Genomic DNA, 21,775 nt, shown 5'->3' with positions numbered 1-21,775 from the left:
CAGACTTGGAAAAGACCACAAAATAGCTGAAAAAAAGGATAAAATCTCTTTGTTAAAAACATCAAAAAGGAGACATTTAAAAACAGTCTTAAATTGTAAAATTGGATACAACTGATTTCATCACGATACATTAATTTAAATTCAAAGAAAATATTTTTACAAACATAATAGAACTGAATATTGATCTATTTTAAAGCAACAAAGTTCTGATACCGCAGGACATTTAACTGCTAGAACATTGCTTTAAACTATGGAAACTCTCAAACACTTAGTTCTACTTAACTTCCTTTGAAACCTATGGGGTGTCCCTAACAGCAAGTATAATTAGTGTAGGGAATTACAAGCATCTAACAGTACTTACTCTTGCCACTGGCTAACAGAGACATGAACAGAAATAAAAGGCCACAAGACTACAGTTTCAAGACACAGACTCCAAAAGAATCTGCTTATGAAGCGATTCTAAGTACTAAAATATAATGTAAGGTGGGAAAAAGCCTTTTGAAATGGATTGGCTTCTGTAAGAGCGGCAGGACTCTAATCTGGAGAAATGGGTTTGATTCCCCACTCCTCCTCTTGAAGCCAGCTGGGTGACTTTGGGTCAGTCAAGCTCTTCTAGAGCGCTCTCAGCCCCACCCACCTCACAGGGTGATTATTGTGGGGATAATAATAACATACTTTGTAAGCCGCTCTGAGTGGGAGTTAAGTTGTCCTGAAGGGCGGTATATAAATCAAATGTTGTTGTGGTTGTTGTTCTTGTTGCTGTTGTTATAAAACTGAGGTTAAGGGGTTTATTCTCCTGTTGTATCTGAAGAGGCTAACTGTCTCACAAAAGCTCATACTGGAATAAATGTTGTTAGTCTTTCAGGTGGCACTGGACTTTTATCTTTTTGCAACCCTAAGGGAATTTTTCTGAGGGTGAAACCCACGGAATAACATGAGACTTGATTCTGAACTAAGTGGCACAGGATTGCTCTTTACACCTCCTTCCCAAGATGTACACAAGGAAGCATCGTCAATCCTCTTTACAACTGGCTTATGATAATCTATTCATAGTCTCCCCGCCAAGCAGCTGATCCAAGCCGGTGGGGCTTCGCAGCAGCATGGAAAGAGGCATTTAAACCCCATAAATCATGAACCGGTTCACAAACTGGGGCAAGTTTATGAAAGTTCGTGGTTCACAGTTTGTGAAATGGAATGAACCGCGAACCACACGGTTCATCCCCCCCCCCCCGGTTCGTGCCCATCTCTACTCCTGGAACTAAAGCTAAAAAGAGCCTAACTGTTTGATTTAAAACTTAGCTTTCAAGACAGAGTATGGAAATGTTGCTGGAACCTCAGGTTTCCTGCAATATGAATGCTGTCAGCTTCTCACATCAGATTAATAAAGCATGTTAACTGGCTGTTAGACAGCATTATTATAGTACATCCCTAGAAAGGGCTCTTGAATTCTTCTGAAAACAAGATTAAGGAATGGTCCCTGCAAGACAGCAATTAAGAACTACTGTGATACCTTACTTAAACTCAAAGTATGTAACAAGGTCTCTTTGGATGGTGCAGACCAAAGATTGCCTTTCTTCCCCCAAGTACAGAGCCTAAGGGAAGGAACAAGACCTATTTCAGTAAGCAAATTTTGCATAGCTGAAGGCTAAAATAATAAGCATTTGGCCACATATTCTAACACACCAAGTAAATCTAATGATTCAAGAATTTTCAAAAGTCAGGACTCCTTAAATCATATCAAGCTTCCATTGGTCTGGAAACCAATTAACAAAATATATTATTCTGTCTCTGTCTCAAAGATGGACTACTCCAAATAATCCAGCCCACATATCTGTTAATGACTATACTTAATGCTCAGGAATGCACCTAGATAGATTGTTTGTGTCCAGTAGAACTGGAGGGAATCCAGCTATATCAATTACATGCCTTTTATATATCATCTTGCTACATACCTTTGTGAAGTTACCAATATGCCTTTCCAGTCCTAACCTTTTCTTTTTAACTCATGACTTTAAAACTTTCACTTTAAGGCTTCAATGTTAAAGAAGACTTGGAACATTTGAATAATTTTAAATTAGCACAGTTACAAGTCTAAATGACGGCTTGTTTCAATTACACAGAAGATGAAATGAGAATGGAAAATTCAAAATATTGATGAATTTGAATAGAAGCAAACTGGAAATTAAATATAATTTCAAAACCACAAAAATCAGACAAGATGTTCACAAATCAGCACTGCTGATGATTATACAGGATTACTACAGACCAGAAATATCTGAGTCATTCAATAAAGTATTTTAGCAGAATTATGTCTGACACTAATGAAGGAAGGACTGCCAGCTACCACCTAAATCTGTCTGATTAGACCTTTTCCCTTGTGGTATCTCAGCAGTCACTAAGTATCCATTCTCTGGTAATTCTGTGTCTGAGTTTTAAGCGCAATTGATTCCACTGTTACTGTTTTGTCTATGGATTTTATTACCTTATGACTTATGTCAGTCTTCCTGTATATTTTATTGCTCTCTTACATTACTTTATTTTTCTTTCTACTCTTTTAGGATTGTTACATAGTTCTTTGCATTTTTTGAAAAATTATTGTAATCTACCTTGAGAACCATATAGGGATTATGTAAGATTACTACAGATCACAAATACTCTTGCGGCAATAGAACAGTATTACTGCATAAATATGTCCAAAACTCATGGACGGAAGACCACCTGCAGGGTATAACTTTTTTGAACAAAAACTGCTCCATGCATCATGTAAATGTGCTGTTTTGCGCTTCTAGTTTCCTAAACATTTATACCTCAACTTTTTCCACAATGAGGACCCCAGGTGATTTACACAATTCTCCTCTTCACCATAATTCTCCCGCTTACTGCTGGAGATCCAAGTTAATGCAGCCACAAAATATGCTTTCCCCCCAAATTTAGCTTAGTCTGGAAGATGTCTAAAAGAACAGTGTATAAGCACAGTGTTGTTGTTATTATTGTTAGGAGCTAGGCAGAGCATGCATATTGCACACATTTTGCAGTCACTCCATTGGCTGCCCTTCAGTTACTGAGCTCAGTTCAAGGTACTGGCTATCACATACAAAGCCCTTCACAGCCTTGGGCCTTCATATCTACAAAACCATCTCTCCAACCATGTCCTCCCAAGACAACTTCATTCATCTGAGCAGGGCCTTCTGCAGGTGCCACCCTGCAGATGGACAAGATAACACTGCTCCTACATGTGACTTCTCTACATGTGACTTCTCATTCCACCCTGTGGAATGGAACTGCCTGAGGAAGCCAAGAAGGCTCCCATGCTCCTAGCATTTCATAGGCAAAGTAAAATGCAATTGTTCAGGCGGGCATTCTTACAAAGAAAAGAGGGCTACAATATAATAGATTGGTCCAGAAAAATGCACTGTGTTTATATTAATGTAACATCATGTTCTGCATTATTTAACATGTTATGTATAACATTTATGATTTGTTCAGATGACAGCTTTCAACATTTCTACCATTCCTAGTCCTATTGCATTGCTTATTAGATGTATAATTCTATTGATTGTATTGATTTGCATTGCGTAATCTGCCTTGAGTCTCAATGACAAAAGGACTAAAAATAAAATAATCATGCAATAGTTTTATTATGGAAACACCTGGAGACTCTTCCCTGTAATACAACAGCTAGCGGTTTAGTTGTAATCTAGCATATATTATTCTAGCCAATATTATTCCATCTATAACCAAATAAAACGCAGGATTACATGTGAATGAATTAAGAAAGAGATTAGCACAGTCAACACAAGAGAGCAATTGACAGCATCTATTATGCTGCTTCCAATCCTTCATTAAACCATGACACAGCAAATGTGTCACTAGAGTCAATAAATGCATCCTTATTGGCCTCCGATGTTTCAAATCTACCTTAAAAGGGCAAGGACAGTCCCATAGAACCTTTCCCATCCAATGAAAAAGAGCTACAGTGGTAGGAAAGAAAGGTAAACAGTCAATCTCAAATTAACTGCAGTGATAAAACAAAATACAAGAGAAGCCTCACCTAAAATTCACAAATGTTCAATCCTGTCTGGTGGATAATCCTTTTGGTGGTAAAGGTTGGCTGCCTTTTGCTGCTTAAAGGAACTTGGTGGTGGTGGGGAATCTCTATCTTACAACATTAATCTTTGAAGCTTAATCCCCTCTTGGATCCTTTCAGCAGCAAAGTGAACTGAACCCAGCCCCTACCTTACTACAGAGAGAGTCTTGTGTCAGAACCCAAAGTACATGCTCTCATAGGCCAATCTCTCACCATAGAATCCTTCGCCACCAGGAATACTGGTTGTGGGAGAGAACTAAAAAACACATGCTACAGGGTAGCTACTTTCAGACACTCACAATGCTTTTGAAAGAAAATTGGCAGCATTTCTCTGCTGCCAAAGGGATTCTTTCACTGGGAACTGGCAGATGAGATAATACAGAATATTTCACTTGGCAGTTCCTTGTGTTGTGCCTTCCTCTCAAGAGCCCAGGGTTACTACCTGTGTGCTGCCCTCTGCTACAGAGAACATTTTCTAGCAGCATGAGGAACAGCACATGCACAACCTGCAATGGTTATTTTTGGGAAGAAGGGCCAGAAAGACCCCTTGTTACTGTCCTGAAGGCAGGTGTCTCCACCCTTCTTACACCCTGTCCTCCTCCTCCTCATCCAGACCCCCAAGATGGGTTCATGTAGGCATCTAACTTTATAACTGATAAAACTCATACTGCTAGTTATCTCCCTTCATCATTCCTATCGCCATACCATAAAGTAGTTATACTGTGCATTAACAGAGAAACAAAAGGTTCCTCAGGCAGCAGAAGCTCTCTAGCATTTTCACTCCGTCAAGCATCGAGACATGCTATGTAAGAGTCTAATCAACCTATGGCTGCATAATCCAAAAACTGCCAAAGCAACACCTGCCTGTCAGCAGGATCAAACAAACAAACAACTATTGGCGAATTCCTCTCTGTACAATAAACTGGCTTTGATCACAGAACTTTCAGAATCAAAGTCAATATTAGTTATTTTTGAAACATTTATACCCTGTTTTACCCCACATTGGAGAAATCCAAGTAGTTTATATACCAAGTATATTTTTTTAAAACCTAAAACAAAACACAATTTAAACAGAGACACGCAATGAGGCACTTAGAACACTTTTCCAGAGGGTGATGAGATAGAAAGTCATCCCAGGCTAGTGCTGGTTCCAGTAACTCCCTTGTAAAGAGATCCTTAAAGGCTGGCCAAATGGTACAATTAAGAAATATACAACTATCTAAATTATATAACATGGTGTACGCATATATCATTTTTCATGTTATGTGCAACTTAAAAAGCCATTTCAAATAGTTGTACATTAGTGTATTTCCTAGTGGAGTCCTTAGGAGGAAATATATCCTCCTTATAACTAAGTAAATGTTTTCTTCTGCTTCCCATATGTTAAGTCAAACTGACACATAATAAAAGTAATTATTAGGAGTAACAATCAGAAGCACTGGTTGTGGATGTACTCTGTTCAGGGACTTGGACACAGTCATTTATGTAGGTACAATATTGCAGTTATTACTGAATTGAGTAATTAGTAGGGGTGTGCGCTTTGGGTATCCGATTCGGGTAAAATACCCCGAATCATGCCCAATTTGGAAAGCTTCGGGCAAAGCTTTCCAAAGCATTCATAATGCTTCCTCCTGATCGCTGGTCACTGGCAGCGGCAGCAGCGGCCCTCTCTACCAGCAAGCCGTGCTGGCTGTGGCTGCGCAGCGACCGTGGCAGGGAAGGCCATCTCTGCCAGCCAGCCGCGGCTGTGCAGTGATGGCAGCAGGGAAGGCCTTCCCTGCCGGCCAGTTGGCCAGCGTGGCGTTGGGCCGCTCCAGCCTTCCGCCTGACCAGGTAAGTGGGGTGGGGGATGGGGTTTAAAGGTGGGGGTGGAGTTTAAGGGTGGGAGTTTAAGGGTGGTGGTGGGCTACCCCCTCCCCCATCACTTCAGTATGCTCCGATTCTTTCCAGAACATACCGAAGCAACTTAGAAACCCGAATCCGAAGTGGCATGCCACTTTGGATTTTGGTGCTTTTTCCGAAGCGGGAAACCCCAATGTTTTTTGGGTGCACACCCCTAGTAATTAGTTATAACCAGCATACCGAGTCACAGAACATCTACAAATTAATTTCTTGCACTTAAATCATTACATCAGGGCTAAAAGTTCTTAGCCACAGAGATAATGACTAGCAAAAGCAAAGTGCTACTGGCCAAGATTGGATGTTTGCATCATATTTAAACAATAAATATGAACTGTGTCTTCTCAGTTGTCTCTGTGACTTAGGAATATGTCCACTGACCAAACAATTTGGAAACAAAGAATTATGTTGACAGAAATGGAAGAACAGGCATAATGCATTGCAGCCATCTGCCCCAAACACTATAATTTATTTGGACATACAAGATGTCCTGGATATAGAGCTACAGCAAATACGATCTCAGTTTGGGGGAGCATTAATAACCAAATAAGTCTGTATAAAGATGTGCTCAATTTTGTTTAATAACTTACATTGATCCAGGTGATATACCTGACTTCTTGCAGCAGGCAACATAAACTCTGAAACTACTAAAGCAAATGGCTTTGCTATGAAAGTCAATTTTGTTTACACCCTAAAAATTCACATGGCTCGATCTAGGATAGAGAAATAACTAGTCTTTTTTATTTATATTTACATAATTTATATATATATATATATATAAATTTGTATATATATATTACAAAATCTGTGAAATTCCCTAATGAAGTGGCAATGCAGATTAGAAAAACAGTTAAACTGAAGTATGTTAGACTGAAGTTTTCCTGTAATCCAAGTGAAATATTAAGTCAAAGCATGAATGCATAAGTATAAATATTTTCAAAGTCAACACTTCAAGATATTTATAACTTGCATTAAAAAAGCTGTAAGTGACACCAAGTTGCGAAACAAGTGCACGCCCTGAAGTAAAATCCATTTCTAAATTTAGTATAACATTATGGCCTTACAGATTCCATACTTGCTATATTATTTACTGTCTCGGTCACTCAACGTGTCAGTGTCTGTATGGGACTAATGCAGAATATGATGCTCATGATATATTTAATGTCATACAGTGCCATGCTAAGCAGATTTACACCTTTCAAAATCCACTGAAGTCAATGAGCTTAGAAAGCTTTACCTCTGCTTAGGATGGAATTATCATTTATGTAAATTCTGGGTATCTGATACTCAGCTGAATTTCCTTAACACATTTTAATACACAATTTAGCAAGCACTTCAAAGCTCACCTACCTTGATAATGATGTGCAAAGAAGCAATTTCAGAAATCATTGATGGTCTTCTAGTAAAGGCATCAAACAAAAATAAGGCGTGTCACCTCACTTCCATCGAACACTTTCAAGATTCTAGATTACGACCATACTGTTTTCAGATGGTAACGGGAAATCATTCATTGCAGACTGCTTAATAAGACTATACTATGTCAGAAACCATGTTCTCTTTTCATTGGTTACTAACATATTATTTGCACACAGACTTTGGATCTGTCATTCATTTTCAGCAACATCTCACAGCAACTTCTTTGCATCATTTTAATATCCCACGATCTGGAACGGTGGTAAATTTAAGACTTCACCATCATCAGCTGTCTTGCATTTTTAATGGAAATTATGTATTATAAAAATTGCTGTAGGAATATCATGAATATGACATATTTGATGAAGACTGAAGAAGTTATGTTATTTGATAATGTATCACTGTGAGTGATACAGCTACAAAAGTACTGGCAATCTAAAGAGTGTAAATAGCAGATAATACCATTCATGCACTCTTACTTCCTACAAAAACAGGGCGAAAACAGATAAACCCAACAACAGTTTGGTAAAACAAGAACTGCAATATATAAATGTAAATCAAAAGATGAAAATGAACAACGAGAGCCCAAGAAAGAAAAAATTAATTTGAATACACTGTTTGAAGCTTAAGGATTGGAATTAGGCCTGGGCCTACTGCTGAATAAGCAAGTAGCGGCTGTGGCCAGGGGTGCCTTTTACTAGCTTTGACTGTGAGCCGGCTGTGCCCTTTCCTGGGCAGGAAAGATCTGGCAGCTTTAGCACAAGCCCTGATGACATGTCAATTACATTAAGGCAATGTGCTATGTGTGGGGCTGCTGCTGAAAAGTGTGTAGAAGCTTCAACTGGTGCAGAATTCTGCTACCAGGATGCTGACTGAAGTGGGTCTCAGGGAACATACCACTCCAGCCTTGGCTCATCCACAGTGGCGCCCAATCTGTTTCCGGGCACAATTCAAAGTGCTGGTGCTGATTTTTAAAGCCCTATATGGTTTGGGACCAACATACCTGAAGGACCACCTAATGCCTTATGAACTTACTCAACCACTGCATTCATCCTCAGAGACCCTGTTTCAGGTGCCTCCACCTTCCAAGGTTAGAGGAGTGGCAACCTGAGAGAGGACTTTCTCAGAAGTGGCACCAAAACTCTGGAACTCTCTCCCCAGGGAGATGCACCTGTCCCCTTCTGTTGCTATCTTCCACCAGCATGTGAAGACTTTTGTTTTGATGTATTGTCGAAGGCTTTCACGGCCGGAGAACGATGGTTGTTGTGGGTTTTCCGGGCTGTATTGCCGTGGTCTTGGCACTGTAGTTCCTGACGTTTCACCAGCAGCTGTGGCTGGCATCTTCAGAGGTGTAGCACCAAAAGACAGAGATCTCTCAGTGTCACAGTGTGGAAAAGATGTTGGCAGGTCATTTGTATCTACTCAAGAGGGGTGGGGTTGAGCTGAGTCATCCTGTAAGAGTTTCCCAGGGTGTGGAATGCTAATAGCGGGAGGCTTCACTGTATCCTGAGGAGGTTCTTTTGCATATGGATTGGTGCTTGATGTGCTAATCTTCTCTGCAGGGCTATTGTCGAGTATAGAGTGTTTTGTTAGCCTGGTGTTTTTCAGCACTGGAAACCATGCTCTGTTCATTCTTAAGGTTTCTTCTTTCCTGTTGAAGTTTTGCTTATGCTTGTGAATTTCAATGGCTTCCCTGTGCAGTCTGACAAAGTAGTTGGAAGTGTTGTCCAGTATTTTGGTGTCCTGGAATAAGATACTGTGCCCTGTTTGAGTTAGGCTATGTTCAGCCACTGCTGATTTTTCAGGTTGTCCAAGTCTGCAGTGTCTTTCATGTTCTTTTATTCTTGTCTGGATGCTACGCTTTGTGGTCCCGATGTAAACTTGTCCACAGCTGCAGGGTATACGGTATACTCCTGCAGAGGTGAGGGGGTCTCACAATGCCAAGACCACGGCAATACAGCCCGGAAAACCCACAACAACTTTTGTTTTGCTTGGCATTATCTCAGCGATCACTCCTTCCTCCCCAATGTTTTAACTGTTTTTATCTTTTGAATATATTTTAGGTCCTGGTTTTAAATTGTTTTAATGATGTGTTTGTGTGTTGATTTTAATGGCTTTTAAGATGATATTTTAATTTGTATGTTTTAATTTGTTAGCCACCTTGGTGACCCTCTGAAGGCAGAAAGGCGGGGTAAAAATCCCCACCTTTGGTGTAGTGGTTAAGAGCAGCAGGACTCTAATCTGGAGAGCCAGGCTTGATTCTCCACTCTTCCATTTGAAGCCAGCTGAGTGACCTTGAGTCAGTCACAGCTCTTCCAGAACTCTCAGCCCCACCCACCTAACAGGGTGATTGTGGGGATAATAACACATTTTGTAAACTGCTCTGAGTGAGTGTTGAGTTGACCTGAAGGGTGGAATATAAATTGAATCTTGTTATTGTTATTGTTGTTGTTATAAATAAAAATAAATTAATAAACAAGTTGCTCAATATCAAAACAAGCTGAGTCACAAATTTCTTCCATGTCTTCCTGATATCCTGTTCAAAGGCTCCAGTAGTCACTTGACACATGAAGCTGCCTTATACTGAGTCAGAACAATGGAGTTTCAAAGTCAGTAGTGTGTCCTGTGACTGACAGCAGCTTTCCTAGTGCTTAGGAGAGCTGATACAATGGAGTATCTTTCATGTCACCTAACACCTGATTTGTTTTATAAACTGGAAAGGGCAGTGATTGAACCTGCATCCTTCTACAAAAAAAGCAGATCTTCATACACCACTGGACAGATGAGCTAACAACATTACCTACCTATGATATCAGAGCAAGCTTAAGGTTAGACATGTGTCAAGAAAGTTGGACTGCTTATGCAAAAACATTTACTCAGTTAACAAATCAAAAACACCAATCCAATATGTGTAAAGATCTGAAATTATGCTTGGTGTGTTGTGTGATTTATTGTTCTTGTTTGTTTTAGTTCTGTAGAAAGAAAATAATTCAATAAGCAAAAAGACTAAGCAGATGCTCTTGCATTGAACCACAGCCTCTCTCCCCTTTTGAGAATTTACAGCTTTAAGAATTCAACACACCTTTCCTCAACAAGGACTAGCATAGGCACACAGCCTGCCCATTATTATCAGTTATTAAAAGTGAAGATAGATTATGAATTGTTTCTACTGTACTTTAAGCACACAAAGTACTTTGTAGTATTCCACCCATTTGTCTGATCTGTAAGCCCTTCTAGGCAGGAACTTTGCTCTCTTAAACTTCTAAGCAACTTGGATTAGTTTTAAGTTTTTCACATCTGAAGAATAAATCTGGAGAAGCAGCCGAAGATTAGGCTGATTTAGAAGATGAAGTTGAATACGCAGAAAATCAGAAGAGCCATTAAATGCAAAAACAAACCACAGAAGAACTGGTTGAGCTCAAGGCTTAGGATCACAAAAGTAAACCCACATGAAGACGAAACATTCCATGCCGAAGTTGGTTAATGAGAGGAGCATGTCTTTAGTGGCATGTTAATGCAGCAGATTGCAAGCTGTCTGAAAATAAACATCCAGTAAAAGCCAACAACAGATGTTTGATAGAAGTGTCTCATCTCAAGATCTTCCTTAGTACATTACTGTGCCTCTGATATTGGAAAATAGAGTGCTAAAGATAAACAAGTATGAAATATCACTATGTCCGGCATTCAACAACACTGGAAAATGACTGTGCTAATTGCACATATAATCCATACAGAAGAAAAAAGTTATTTATTTCTAGCTCCGCAGACTTCTGGGGAACTACCTTCATCCAAGATCTTTCCCTGTTTTAGAAAGATTTTTTTTTAAAAGGCAGGGGGAAAGTGGAAAAGAAGAGAAGGAAACTCACTGAAATTGTTTATCATTTGAATAAAACAGTGTTTTAAAATATATCAGGAAGAATAATCAGAGTAGCTGATTGTGTTGAAATTAGAATTTTATCTTTGTATTTGGGCTGCAAAGCTATATTTTATAGCACATTTTTAGCATTCAGGCACATACATTCTTTCAGGAATCCTTACAATGGCTTTAGATAGGCTAACATTATCCCCATATTATTGGGGGGGGGGAAGAAGAGCCTGAGAAGCAATGGCTTGTCTCAGATCTCAGTACATAGCTGGTTTGAACTAAGAATATCCTATTACAGGTCTACTGTACTGATGAAGTGGGACCTGGATCATGAAAACCTATGCCACAACAAATCTATAAGTCTTTGAGGTGCCACAATAGTTTTACTTCGGCTCCAACTAGAGTTTCCAACTTCCAGGTGGGGCCTGTGGTTCCTCCAGAATTACAACTGCTCTCTAGACTACAGAGATCAGTTCCCCTGGAGACAGTGGCAGCTTCGCATCCCTGCTGAGCCCCTTCCCTTCCCCAAACTCTATTTTCCCCAGGCTCCAACCTCAAATCTTCAGGTGCTTCCCAAAGCTGGCAACAGTAGTAACACTAACAACAGTGAATTAACACTATTAACAAGCATTCCTAGACATACAATCTGCATCCATGGTAAGTAAGCTTTCTCCTATTTTACTTCCTGCACAACTAAGAGGCCTTGACTTTTTGGAAAGGGAAGCAACACCAGAAATTCTCTCAGGTTTTTTAGCACAGAGAAGGGGACTTTAATGGAGAGAAACAGTATTGAGGCATTTTGGACAAAACATTTACTCACAATATTTACATACTTACACTTGTCAAACTACTGTTTTCAAAGCAACATATATATATATCAATAACAGGATGACAAAATTTAAAACAAAAGGTATAATATCCCAAATATGCAATGAAATGGCAAAATAGTAGACCAATAAAATGAATGATCAGGAATACATGATACATACATGACCAAGGGCTAACTACTAAACTACCCAAAGCAAGAACTTTTCTATATAGCACCAGAAGCGAGGGAGCCAAGCAAAAGCTCGTAGCAGGACATTCCAGAGGTCTGGCGATACAACTGAGAAGAGGTCAATTTGGCCTATGAATGAGATCATACCCTGAACCAGGACCTCTCCAGCCCATCTATAAAGCAATTAACATAGTATCCTTTAGGCTTTATAAGTCAAAACCAGCACCCTGAATGGGGCCCAGATACTGGTATCCAGCATGGTTATTTTAACAATGTGATACAATTGCTAATTCACACCTGACACAAATAAAACAGCAGCACTTCAAGTCATCTTCACTGACAGGCCTACTGGATTACAGGAGTCTAATCTGAAAGCCACCAAGGCATGAATGATAGCGGCTGTGAGGTGTCTGTCTTCCGGCAGAAAATGTAGCTGACTTACTGGCCAAAGCTAATAATAAAGGAACCACAGCCAACACCTGAAAATCTAGGGGCACAGTTAGGCCCAAAAGTGTCACCAAGTTGTAATCCAATTTTCAAAAGTGACATCCTCCAACTAAGACAATCCAATCAGTCCACCAAGTCACCCACTATCATTTAGTTCTGCTTTATGTGGACTGAGTTTAAGCTTACTCATTCTTACTCAGTTCAGACAGATGTTCAGGGCTGACACTGCCTCATATAAAAAGATGAAAAATAAGATATAAGAGATGAGTATCATCTTCATGAAGACAGGACCATACCCCATGATTCCGGATAGCTGCTCCCACCAGTTTCATGTAGATATTAAAAAGCATGGGAGACAAATGTCACCCTTGAAAAACTGCACAGGGCTAGTGAGGGAACAAAAGTCATCCAATACCTGGAACCTACTATTGAGAAAAAAACCCACACTATCTCCAACTCCAGGCACCAATCCAGAGGAATACTGTGATCAATGGTAAAAACTCTATAGAGAGAACACACGGCTTTCAACATCATCTATATTTTAACTACTATGGTATAACACAATGGGAGTAAATACCATCTAGCAGAAACAACTTTACACTAGAGGTAAAATTGAGACAGTTTATGCTATGCTATGCTACAAGGAAGTAAAATAGTTATTAGAGATAAATGCAACATTAAGCATTTCCTGTTTAGCAGCTGAATTTAATGCCATACAACCAAACAATGAGGCTGTCTTGGGAAAGTTCCAATTACTGCTTTATGACAAATTAAAACTATCAATTGGTAGAACAAATTCCAAGGACTACAGCTTTACTAGCAGAAATGCATTTAAAAATCATACTTTCCCACTATATGCTCCTCAATGCAGTTCACCATGTGTCAAGACAACAATAATACACCAATTTAGTATGAAAAATAAAAATCAATAAAAATCTCTTACTGCTTTTCTTATCTGCAACTATTGGCCAGCAACTACCAATGCCTTCTCAGCACTACATGATATCAACCAAAAGCAAGCATGCTTTTTCCTAAACGTTTTTTTTTTTACTTAACAGCTGTACGGTAAGAGCCATGATCTAATAAAATGTTTCAAATATTGATGTATTGTCGAAGGCTTTCACGGCCGGAGAACGATGGTTGTTGTGGGTTTTCCGGGCTGTATTGCCGTGGTCTTGGCATTGTAGTTCCTGACGTTTCGCCAGCAGCTGTGGCTGGCATCTTCAGAGGTGTAGCACCAAAAGACAGAGAGAGATCTCTGTCTTTTGGTGCTACACCTCTGAAGATGCCAGCCACAGCTGCTGGCGAAACGTCAGGAACTACAATGCCAAGACCACGGCAATACAGCCCGGAAAACCCACAACAACCATCGTTTCAAATATTGTTCAAAACTGGCTTCTTGATATCCAGGGTAATCGTAAACAGGGTCATACCCTTCAAAAGCCATTGCTTTGGGCTGCAGTGATAGTGTTTTACATCTCTTGACAGCTCATTTTTAGAGATCCCCAACCTGGGGATACCACCAGTTTGCTTCAAATAAAGAGCTGCTGTACCACAGAACAACTTCTTATCAGCATTTAGGAGTACACAGTAATACTACAATTACTAATACTGAAACATCAGGAAGGATTCTCTATAGTATCTAGACAAAAAGTTATTCCACACAGCCATATACCAACTTCACCTGTTTTCTCTTTTTTCTGTGTCTAAAGTACCAGTGATAGCAAGAGATATTCTTAAAGGCATTTTAATGTTGGTTTCTTTAGCACAATCCCTCCTGAGGGTCAAAGAGTTTCTCCCATGCCCCTCTCAAAAAGACCAGTGAATTTTAGCAGGATTGGAGTACAATGGCACCTTAAGAGACCAACAAGATTTTTCAAAGTTACAAGCTTTCGAGATTCTGAGCTCCCTTCTTCAGACACCTTAAGAAGGGATCTCTGACTCGCGAAAGCTTACAATCTGAAAATCTTGTTGATCTCTTTGGTGCCACTGAACTCAACACGGCTCCGCACCTAAAACTATCCTCAGTGAACTTCAGAGAGGTTTCCCTTCGTGTAAAGGTGCCTGCCACCCCGTCGCGCCAGGGGAACAAACCAAAGCAGACCCACAAACCGAAACAGCCCCAGTAGTGGATCTTTCAACTCATCTACCTGGCTAAAAGTGAGTAAAAAGTGGAGAATGACAGAGGAGAATAAACGGCGGGTCTCAAACAGCTATTCGAGCACAGAAGAAGAAGAGCCAGCGGCATTCTACGCCGGGCTGCGGCAGCTTTGCCTCTTACCTGAGCCAGGACTGTCAGGACGCCGCCGGCCCCCGGCAGCCCACTCCATCCCTTGTGTGAGCCTGCCAAGGTGACACCTCCCGCCACGGCAGCAACGGCCACCCAAAGGCCCGTCCCCCGCTTGCGGCCCCGGGAAACCCTCGGCGCAATTGCTGCGCCCCGCAGATAACCTCGGGCTACGGTCGCTAAAGCAGCCCTCCAGACCAGCGCCATTTTCCCGGAAGTAGAAAGAGCTCAGAAGCACCTTATCCAAAACATCTCTTCAGTCAAGAGCGCACGCGCTCTCGCCACCGGCTCGTCTATGGGAAAATAAAAGCGGCGGAAATTTTTGCGCATGGGCAGTAGGCAGGATGTGATGCGGTGTTGTATGACGCTGCTGCTTTTTTTGCGTTGTTTTCTTGCTGGCAAGAGGAAAGAGGGTTGGCTGGTCTGGGAAGCTAAAAGAGTTACTATCCCTCTTCCTGCTACACAGCACTCACTCGATGGAAAGTGGCTGAGCTAGTTGAAAACAAAGGAGGTAGTGGTCTGCTGCTGCTACTTGCAGGCACTGCTCCTGAGCTACCAAGGCAAAGTCTAGCATGGTGCGCTTCCTTGCTGACCTTACCTGGATCAGCAGGCATTGCCTTGCCAAACTCTTCTTTTTAGAACGAAGATTTGTTTATTTGCTTTATTTATATTCCATTTTTCTTCCCAATGGGGACCCAAAACAGCTATCGTCGTTCTCTCCATTTATCCTCACAACAGTCCTGTGAGGTAAGTGAAGCTGAGAGGGTGCGACTGGCTGAAGGTCATTCAGCAAGTTGCTATGGCAGAGTGGGGTTTCAAACCTGTGCCTCCCAGATCCGAGGCTGACATGCTAACCACAGTGCCATGCCAGCTGCCACACTTCTCACTGGCTAGACCATGCCTAAGCCAGTGAGACTCAGTTTTGAATTCCCACTCTGCCATGGAAGCAAGCTGGATGACTGTGGGCTGGTTAGACACTTGCAGACTAACCTCCGTCACCAGGTTGTTGTGAGGATAAAATGGAGGAGAAGGGAATGATATAAGCCACTTTGGGTCCCCACTGGGGAGAAAGACGGGATGGGTAGAGACATTTTTTAAAATGTTTTAAAATGAATAAAAAGCATAAATGTACATCTATCCACAAAATGTATACACCTGAATAGACATTTAGTAACTGAGTGTAAATGGGACAGTTGTTCAACTTCTGCATTTTGTTAATAATGCTATGGATATATATGTTGGTTTAGCTTGGCCATGTTTAACTATGGGTTGGTTTTCAGCCTGTGGATTTGGTCCATAGTGCACTTGTTAGACTACCATTTGAAAGAAATTGAGGCTGCAAAGCACTCTGTTGGTTTCTATCCTATTTTTAAGCCCTTGAACAATGAGCCTCAGAGAGAGAGAGAGAGAGAGAAATTGTCCTCAAGCATACAAATAAAACAAGTCAAGATCAGTAAAGCTAATTTTATCCCTTAGAAAGCATAAAGGTTTATTAGGGACTCTTGATTTCTTAAAATATAATGCAAGTAATATAATTTTTATGTAATTACCATGTTGTGAAACTGGAGAAGCAATTTAAACTGAAGAAAGCAATTCACAGGCACATCACTCCCCTATTAGTCAAGTAGGTAGTGGATGCATGGGCACAGTGCACAGCAAAACAGATGGAGGGAAATGGCCGGGGTGGGCCTTTATGGGTAAGCAGGGCCCCTGAGGTACACCAGAAAATATTGAAGGTGGGGGGACTTTGCATCTCGCCCCAAAATGGAGAGTGCCTAGGGCTGTGCATACTTTTAACAGTATTAACTCAAGATTTCAGTTCTGGGATTATGGCTGAGGGGAGGCAAGCCCTGCCTGTGGCTTCGCTTCAGCCCAGGCCCTAAAGGAGCAGGGAGAGTACACTTATTTTATTTCTCCTCATATAAGCATTTACCTGTTTAGTGCTTTTTATCAGCTGCAGCTGGTTTGCTTGCTATGTCAATTCCTTGAAAACATAATCTGGCCATTGTGATCCATGCTGTGATCACATCCAAGTTTATTGTGATGTGCTCTTATGAAGGGCTTCCTTTGAAAACGGTTCAGAAACTTCATTTGGTCCATAGTGCAGCAGGTTACAGGGATCATGTCACCCTGTGCTGATAGATCTGCATTGGTTACCTGCCTGTTTCTGGGAGCATTTCAAAGTGCGTGTTCTTACCTTTAAATTTCTAAATGGGGCCAGGTTACCTGAAGGACCGTCTCCTCATACTATCCAGCCCACCAGTTAAGATCTGCCTTTCAAGCAGATAAAATTCTATATATTAATTGTTGCTTTCAGCACAAAGATTGCAGTAACAAAGTCTCGCTTTAAATATTTGCTAAAGAGCATACACTAACAAAGGAGCCCAAGCGCAAGGAAGTATAGCAAGGAGTGATAATAACACACCTTCCCTTTTCAATTAAGTGATAGATTTTATAAGTGAAGTCCTTAACATGGAATATTCAATCACTCAAGTTATTAAGCCACAAAAGTTCCCATCACAAAATACATTCAAACTTTCATTACATGTAATTACATTTCATTTTTCCATTTCTATAGGGTTGCCCTGCACGGAGCGTATACAGTCCAGACCACAATGGGTTAATGAACGCCACTTGTTCTCCTGCAGTAGGGAAGAACTCTGGCGTTGGTTTCAAAAAAATGGCTACGAGCTTCGCCAGCCTTGTCTCTTTCTGCTCGTTTTGAAGATTATCTTCCTCCGGCCACTATTTCTACAAATAACCACATTGATTTTTACTCCAAGGCATTCCTCTTTTGAAATATTTGCAATACAAATACAAACTTACATTTCTTTACAATAAACCGTATCCAAACCTCCGTCTCCAGTTTGTCAATATCAGCATCAGTATCAGTGGGGTGAGATTCCTCTTTTTAAATAAGCAAGGGTTAAAAGAATAATAATGATAATAATAACAACAGAATGCTTATATACCACCCTTCTGGACAGATCAGTGTTATTATTATCCCCGCAACAGCTGAGGAGCTGAGGCTGAGAGACCAATAGTGGGAGTCAAACTAGCAGAGTGCTGATTCACAGCCCAGTCAGTTAACCACTATGCTACAGCAATTCTCTGCTAGTTTGACTCCCACTATTGCCATGAACTCTGCCCTTTCTTTTTATAGTCACCTCTTAAAATCTGGTCTCTCTTTACACACCGTGGGCCTGAGGTCCCCACTCTGAATCCTTTGTCACAGACGTGAGTTGTGAGTTCTCCTCAGCTCCCTCGTGTGATGTCCAAGTCCAATTGTGACCCTGGTATACATGGAGAAGGGGGCTTTGGTCCTCCCCCTGCAGCATTTCCCCAACATGAAACCCTCCTATTTAGAAACCTACGAATATACACAGGGATTTCTCCAGTGGCCTAGATAGCACCCCTCCCCCACCAGGACCATTTCAGATTGGAAAAATGGCACGGGTTAGGGAGCTGAAGCCCCTTTGCCATGTACTCCACAGTTGGGATCTGACTCAGGTGCCACATGCATGGGAACTGAGGAGGCCCAGCAACTCACATTGGCAGTTACACAGGGCACAAGGTGCAGTCCCCTGATGCAACCTGTGTACTCTGTAATTTGTGTAAAGAGGCTCAAAAAATTCATTTTTTGCCACTAGAGCTGCCAACTGCCTGGAGGAATGGTGTCTTGTCCCTTTAACAGAGGCTTAATGGGATGTTATGTACAGAGTGATACCTACTTCCATGTCATGAAAAGATTCAGCTGCCCATTTCCATACATGAAGCCTCTGTTAAAGGGACAGGACATTTCCCCCCCTGCAGGCTTGCTGGCAATGCTACTTGCCACCTACAGTGAACATTTTGGAATTAACACAAACTGAAACAAATACACACTATTTTGGGATGACAACCAAGTTAAGTAAATAAAGATATCACAGTGTTGGGATTTTTGCAAGTGTCTTACATTCAGTCATGAAAGAGTTAAAATTGTTATTCTGTTTGTTTAGTCAGATAGCTAGTTAGCATAGGACCACTTAGGCCTCGAATAAAAGTTCCCCCCATAGAAAGGGGAGTCTTAATAGGGGAGTCTTAATAGGAATCTAGGATTGTCTATTGGATGAGCCAGTTTATTGGGGGCAATTAACTAGCAACATATACTAAGGTTTTATTGCCCTTTGTTTCAGTGCCCTCTGTTCTCAGTTCTAAGCCTGTCTGTGTCTAGCCATCAAGATGTAGTTAGTTAGACATTCTTTGTTTTCTTACCAAATGTACCCTTTCCCCCTATTATGTAGTATTTTGTAGAGCTAAAATCACAGAAGTCTGTCTACTTATATCCAATGTACTAATATCAAACTCTGCTACTTTCTTATTCCTTTTTAATTTCCACCACCAACACATAGACATTAAAAATAACTTTTTAAAAATTTATTTATTTAATTCGATTTATACCCCACCCTCCCCACAGATGGGCTCAGGGTGGCTGAGGGTTAACCTGACGGGAGAAGCTTGTGCTTTATGTTAGGGAGATGTAAAGTAGTGTGGAGTTCCTTCACAAGAGGTTCCTGAAAGGCAGTGTAAGATTAAATGTGAGGCCCACCTCAAAGAGTTAGCGAGCTATTATGTTTGAGATAAATAGGTGTCCTCGCTGTCACTTGCAAAAGTAACTTTAAAATCCAAATATTTGTTGTACAGAAAGGTTTTTAATTAATGACTCGATGGGCCATGAAGCTATATTTCCTTTTCTCCCAAAATTGCCACTCCTCCTTCTCCTGGATCATATCTCTGTGCAAACTAAGCAAGCCCCAAATCATTGCAAGGGAATGACAATTCTAAGTTTTAAAACTACTAAAAACCTCATTCAGCTCCACCTCCTCTTTTGCAGCTGTAAAAACTTGCTTTGCCAGAAATAACACGAAGTTTGATTAACTGCGATGTCCCTGTGCAATAAAATGAAGGGCTCTATCCCTGTATCTCTGCTTCATAAAACCTAGTTCTTATCTTCAATCCAGTCCTTTCCCAGAAATGTTTCAGTTTTATTCATCACTGACCCACCACAGAGATGACACTAGCAGTGTAATTGGAATTAGCCCAGTCATGAGTGGCAGCAAATTTTTAAAAATGTCTTGTACTGAAGGTCTGACATAAACTGGTCTGGTATTCTGTGCCAAGCTTCCCTGTTTGCATTCTGTGTCCTTGGTCATGTCATTCACAATATGCATGTACATATCCTTTACCTTTTGCATTGTGTAGAATTTCCAGAGTTCGTGCTTAGCAAGAAGTATGCCTTATTACAAAGCACTTGGAGGTCTGTTCATTCCACTTTGAGTGCAACAGCTATGTGAGGCAAGATCTGAGTAATAGATATTAACACTGTTTCCTCCCCCCACACATATGTAAATGCTCAGTATGCCAGACCTATGGTGAATGGAGAACTCTCTCGTCTTTTTCAGCAGTGGATGCATGTACAATCTGTATACAACGTACACTTGATTGTTCTTTATACATGTGCGCTGAGTAATTCTAAAGTTACATTCAAAGCAAATACAACTGAACATAGGGTTGCCAGCTCCAAGTTGGAAAATTCCTGGAGATCTAGGGGGTGAAACCGGGAGAAACCTGGAGAAAGTGGGGTTTGGGGGAGGGAAAGGACCTTGGCACGGCATAATTCCATAGAGTCCACCCTCCAAAGTAGCCATTTTCTCCAGGTGAACTGATCTCTGTGGCCTGGAGACTAGTTGTAATTCTGGGAGATCTCCAGCCACTACCTGGAGGCTGGCAACCCTAGCTGAACATGTGATTCAAAGTGCACATTCATCCAAGTATTGGTCCCTGGTTTCACTTGTAAAGCAAATGCTCATTGGCTTTTTCTTACGAACAGGTGTATAGGCACATACATGCAGGTTGTACATACGCTAACTATAACGTGTCCAGACACCCCCCCCCCCTTATTCTGATTCAAGAAATGCTGACACTCTAACCACTATAGTACACTTTTACAACAGCCTCAAAACTTTGAGGGAGGGTTGCAGGAAGGAATGTGGGTAGAATTATCAATTGCCTGGAGAAAACGTGTCCTGTCCATTTAACAGAGACCTGATGGGATAGGATGGGATGTCCATTTCCACACATTAAGCCTCTATTAAAAGAACGGCATTTTTCTCCGTACCTCTTGGCAACCTTAAATATAAAGTTGGGTTTTCTGCATTTTTTTTTCTATTTACAGAATAAATCATGCACTACATAATTTAGAAATGCAAAACATATTATAAATATACAAATAAAGATCAGCTCAAATGGCTCTGAATACAATTGTCTCTCTATTAGAGATATTGTTTTGTTATTCTGATAGTTAATACATGTATGCTGTTGTTATACAAATGCAACACACAGTGTGGTGTAGTAGTTACAATGTCAGGTTAGGATTTGGGAGACTCAAGTTTGAATTCCAATTGTGCCATGGAAGTTCCCATGGTGATCTTTGGCCAGTTGTACTCTCTCCTCCTAACATACTTCACAGGATTGTTGTGAGGTTATAATGGAGGAGTAAATGGTATAAGCTGCTTTGGGGCTCCATTGGTAAGAAAGGTGGAGTGTAAATAAATAAAAATCTTCTTTTTACCTACCTACCTTTTACCGCTATAGAGCAGGTGAGTTTAGCTATGGATACACATTTTAATGTTTTAGTTCCCACTATTGGATATAGGATCTCCAGTATTAGGCATATAAGCAGCATGCAGATCTGACTAGGTAGGAAACCAGCTTTCTGAGTCTTATTGAAATATTCTTTGT

The 21,775-nt window shown here is 40.8% G+C and overlaps 1 protein-coding gene across 1 annotated transcript in view; it reads right to left on the bottom strand.

The window, feature by feature from the left end:
• Positions 1-15,214, bottom strand: part of MICU2 (mitochondrial calcium uptake 2) — a 125,873-nt gene extending 110,659 nt beyond the window's left edge. Inside the window, exon 1 of the mRNA XM_054973587.1 lies at positions 14,990-15,214. Coding sequence (XP_054829562.1) covers positions 14,990-15,202 — 213 coding nt within the window. The 5' untranslated portion in view covers positions 15,203-15,214. The remainder of the gene's footprint in view (positions 1-14,989) is intronic.
• Between the last annotated feature and the right edge of the window lie 6,561 nt (positions 15,215-21,775).

Source organism: Eublepharis macularius, chromosome 3 (genome assembly GCF_028583425.1).
Source record: "Eublepharis macularius isolate TG4126 chromosome 3, MPM_Emac_v1.0, whole genome shotgun sequence".
Classification (NCBI taxonomy): Eukaryota; Metazoa; Chordata; class Lepidosauria; order Squamata; family Eublepharidae; genus Eublepharis; species Eublepharis macularius.
Note: the sequence above shows the minus strand (reverse complement) of the source record. Positions and strands in the feature narration are given on the sequence as shown.